The 2685-nt window shown below is 58.8% G+C and overlaps 1 protein-coding gene across 1 annotated transcript in view; it reads left to right on the forward strand.

Moving 5' to 3' along the window:
- Positions 1–2406: 2406 nt before the first annotated feature.
- The window catches only part of CANT1 (calcium activated nucleotidase 1), a 7507-nt gene continuing 7228 nt past the window's right edge, over positions 2407–2685 (forward strand). Inside the window, exon 1 of the mRNA XM_014531721.1 lies at positions 2407–2446. Coding sequence (XP_014387207.1) covers positions 2422–2446 — 25 coding nt within the window. The 5' untranslated portion in view covers positions 2407–2421. The remainder of the gene's footprint in view (positions 2447–2685) is intronic.

Consider the following 2685-nt stretch of genomic DNA (forward strand, 5'->3'; position numbering starts at 1 on the left):
GGCAGTGGGCGTCATAGCCACCAGTCATTCTGGTTGTTACAGCGTTGCGGTCGCTGGCTTTTTAGATAGATAGATAGATAGATAGATAGATAGATAGATGATAGATAGATAGATAGATGATAGATAGCTTTGTAGATAAAAGTTTGAATAATTTAAAGTAATTTTAGTAATACATGATATATGGTTGGAACATGGTTTAGCATGATAGGAAACATAAATGAATTAAAAAAAAGACTTGCTCCTTGCCCCCCCTTCCCCCCAAAATGCAGAATCATGTGTTTATCACGTTTCCATTGGGTTTTTAAAAAGGTAATTTAATATACGTGTTTATGACTTGTTTGTGTGCCACAAACTATCTGCAAGAATAACCACAAGAAACTAATAATAGCGCTTGCCTCTGGGGAGGGAATGCAGGGGGAGGGGGAGGGGAGGTTATTTTTCACTGCGCACCGTTTATACAATTTGAAATTTCCTCTGTGCCTGTAACTTTAACGAAAGGCTCCCGAGAGGCCCCGGAGGCTTGCAGGCACCACAGGCTGAAGGTGCAGGCCCCCCAGCACCTCCACACCTCGCTCCTGCCCGGCCCCACCCCTACCCTACCCGGCTTTTCCCAGGATTCCTAGGATGAGCATCCTTGGGGACTTGGGAGTGGAGCGGGAATGTCTTTAACATCTTCCACTGAGAGAATCGGGGGCTGGAGAAACGGGACGGACCAGAGACCCTGACCTGGGAAGGGGTTTGTTGATTGCAAGTCAGAGGAACCCCGGCCCAGGCCGCTGGGGCCATCAGACCCTTAGAGCTTTGCTCTGGAAACTGATCAACATTCCGACGGGGCGCCCGAAGGGCCCGGGGGCGGGGTCTCTGAGAAGGTGGCAGATAGAGGCCCAGGCAGGGGTCCTACGGTCTCAGCCCGAGGAATGAGAGCCTCCTCCCGGTAGCCCTCCCCGCCGCCCCTCCCGTTTCTGCTCGGAGTGACTTGGGGACTCCTCCCCCCTCTGACTTGGGGACTCCTCCCCCCTCTGACTTGGGGACTCCTCCCCCCTCTGACTTGGGGACTCCTCCCCCCTCTGACTTGGGGACTCCTCCCCCCTCTGACTTGGGGACTCCTCCCCCCTCTGACTTGGGGACTCCTCCCCCCTCTGACTTGGGGACTCCTCCCCCCTCTGACTTGGGGACTCCTCCCCCCTCTGACTTGGGGACTCCTCCCCCCTCTGACTTGGGGACTCCTCCCCCCTCTGACTTGGGGACTCCTCCCCCCTCTGACTTGGGGACTCCTCCCCCCTCTGACTTGGGGACTCCTCCCCCCTCTGACTTGGGGACTCCTCCCCCCTCTGACTTGGGGACTCCTCCCCCCTCTGACTTGGGGACTCCTCCCCCCTCTGACTTGGGGACTCCTCCCCCCTCTGACTTGGGGACTCCTCCCCCCTCTGACTTGGGGACTCCTCCCCCCTCTGACTTGGGGACACCTCCCCCCTCTGACTTGGGGATTCCTCCCCTCTGACTTGGGGACACCTCCCCCCTCTGACTTGGGGATTCCTCCCCTCTGACTTGGGGACACCTCCCCCCTCTGACTTGGGGATTCCTCCCCTCTGACTTGGGGACACCTCCCCCCTCTGACTTGGGGATTCCTCCCCTCTGACTTGGGGACACCTCCCCCCTCTGACTTGGGGATTCCTCCCCTCTGACTTGGGGACACCTCCCCCCTCTGACTTGGGGATTCCTCCCCCCTCTGACTTGGGGACATCTCCCCCCTCTGACTTGGGGACACCTCCCCCCTCTGACTTGGGGATTCCTCCCCTCTGACTTGGGGACACCTTCCCCCCTTTGACTTGGGGACTCCTCCCCCCTCTGACTTGGGGACACCTTCCCCCTCTGACTTGGGGATTCCTCCCCCCTCTGACTTGGGGACATCTCCCCCCTCTGACTTGGGGACACCTCCCCCCTCTGACTTGGGGATTCCTCCCCTCTGACTTGGGGACACCTTCCCCCCTTTGACTTGGGGACTCCTCCCCCCTCTGACTAGGGGATTCCTCCCCCTTTGACCCTGATGGATGCATTCCCTTCCTCTCCCTGATGACAGCCCTTTCCTGCCCCCTCTGATTTCAGTACCCCAACTCTGACCTGTGCAGGGCCTCTCCTGAGGGATTAGGGGCTCCCCCATCTGCCTGACACTTGGTCACACCTGCAGCAGGCCAGCCTTCTCACCGCCCCCCCCACCAGGCCTTCCTCTCCTTTGCTTCAGACTATCACCCGTCCTCACCTTCTGTCTCCCCCCACCCCCCCGTCTGGATCCTTTCACCCGGGACCAGCACCTCCTGCATGTGGCTCGGTGCCTTTCCGTGTCCTCTGTGTCCCCGGCTTGGCAGGGTCCTGCACTGCGATCCCCTTCCGAGCTCCCTGTGTCCCCCAGGAGGCGGTCTCATGCCCGTTTCATGCCTGTCTCGGGGTATGTGCTTGACGGCTTTTCTACCACATTTCCAACCAAGCATGCCTGTGGGAACACGCGTGTGCTGGTGACTGAATCTCGCTGGCTCTTCAGTGTAAGGGCCAGCACTTGGCAACGGCGTAGCCACTTAGAAGGTCCGTGGAAGGAAGCAGGGCACACCCTTCGGGAGCCGTGGGGTCTCTGCAGCCCCTCGATCCTCACCCAGAGATCGGTCCATTGACAGATCTTCCTGGCTGGGC

Source organism: Myotis brandtii, unplaced genomic scaffold (assembly GCF_000412655.1).
Source record: "Myotis brandtii unplaced genomic scaffold, ASM41265v1 scaffold825, whole genome shotgun sequence".
NCBI classification, from domain to species: Eukaryota; Metazoa; Chordata; class Mammalia; order Chiroptera; family Vespertilionidae; genus Myotis; species Myotis brandtii.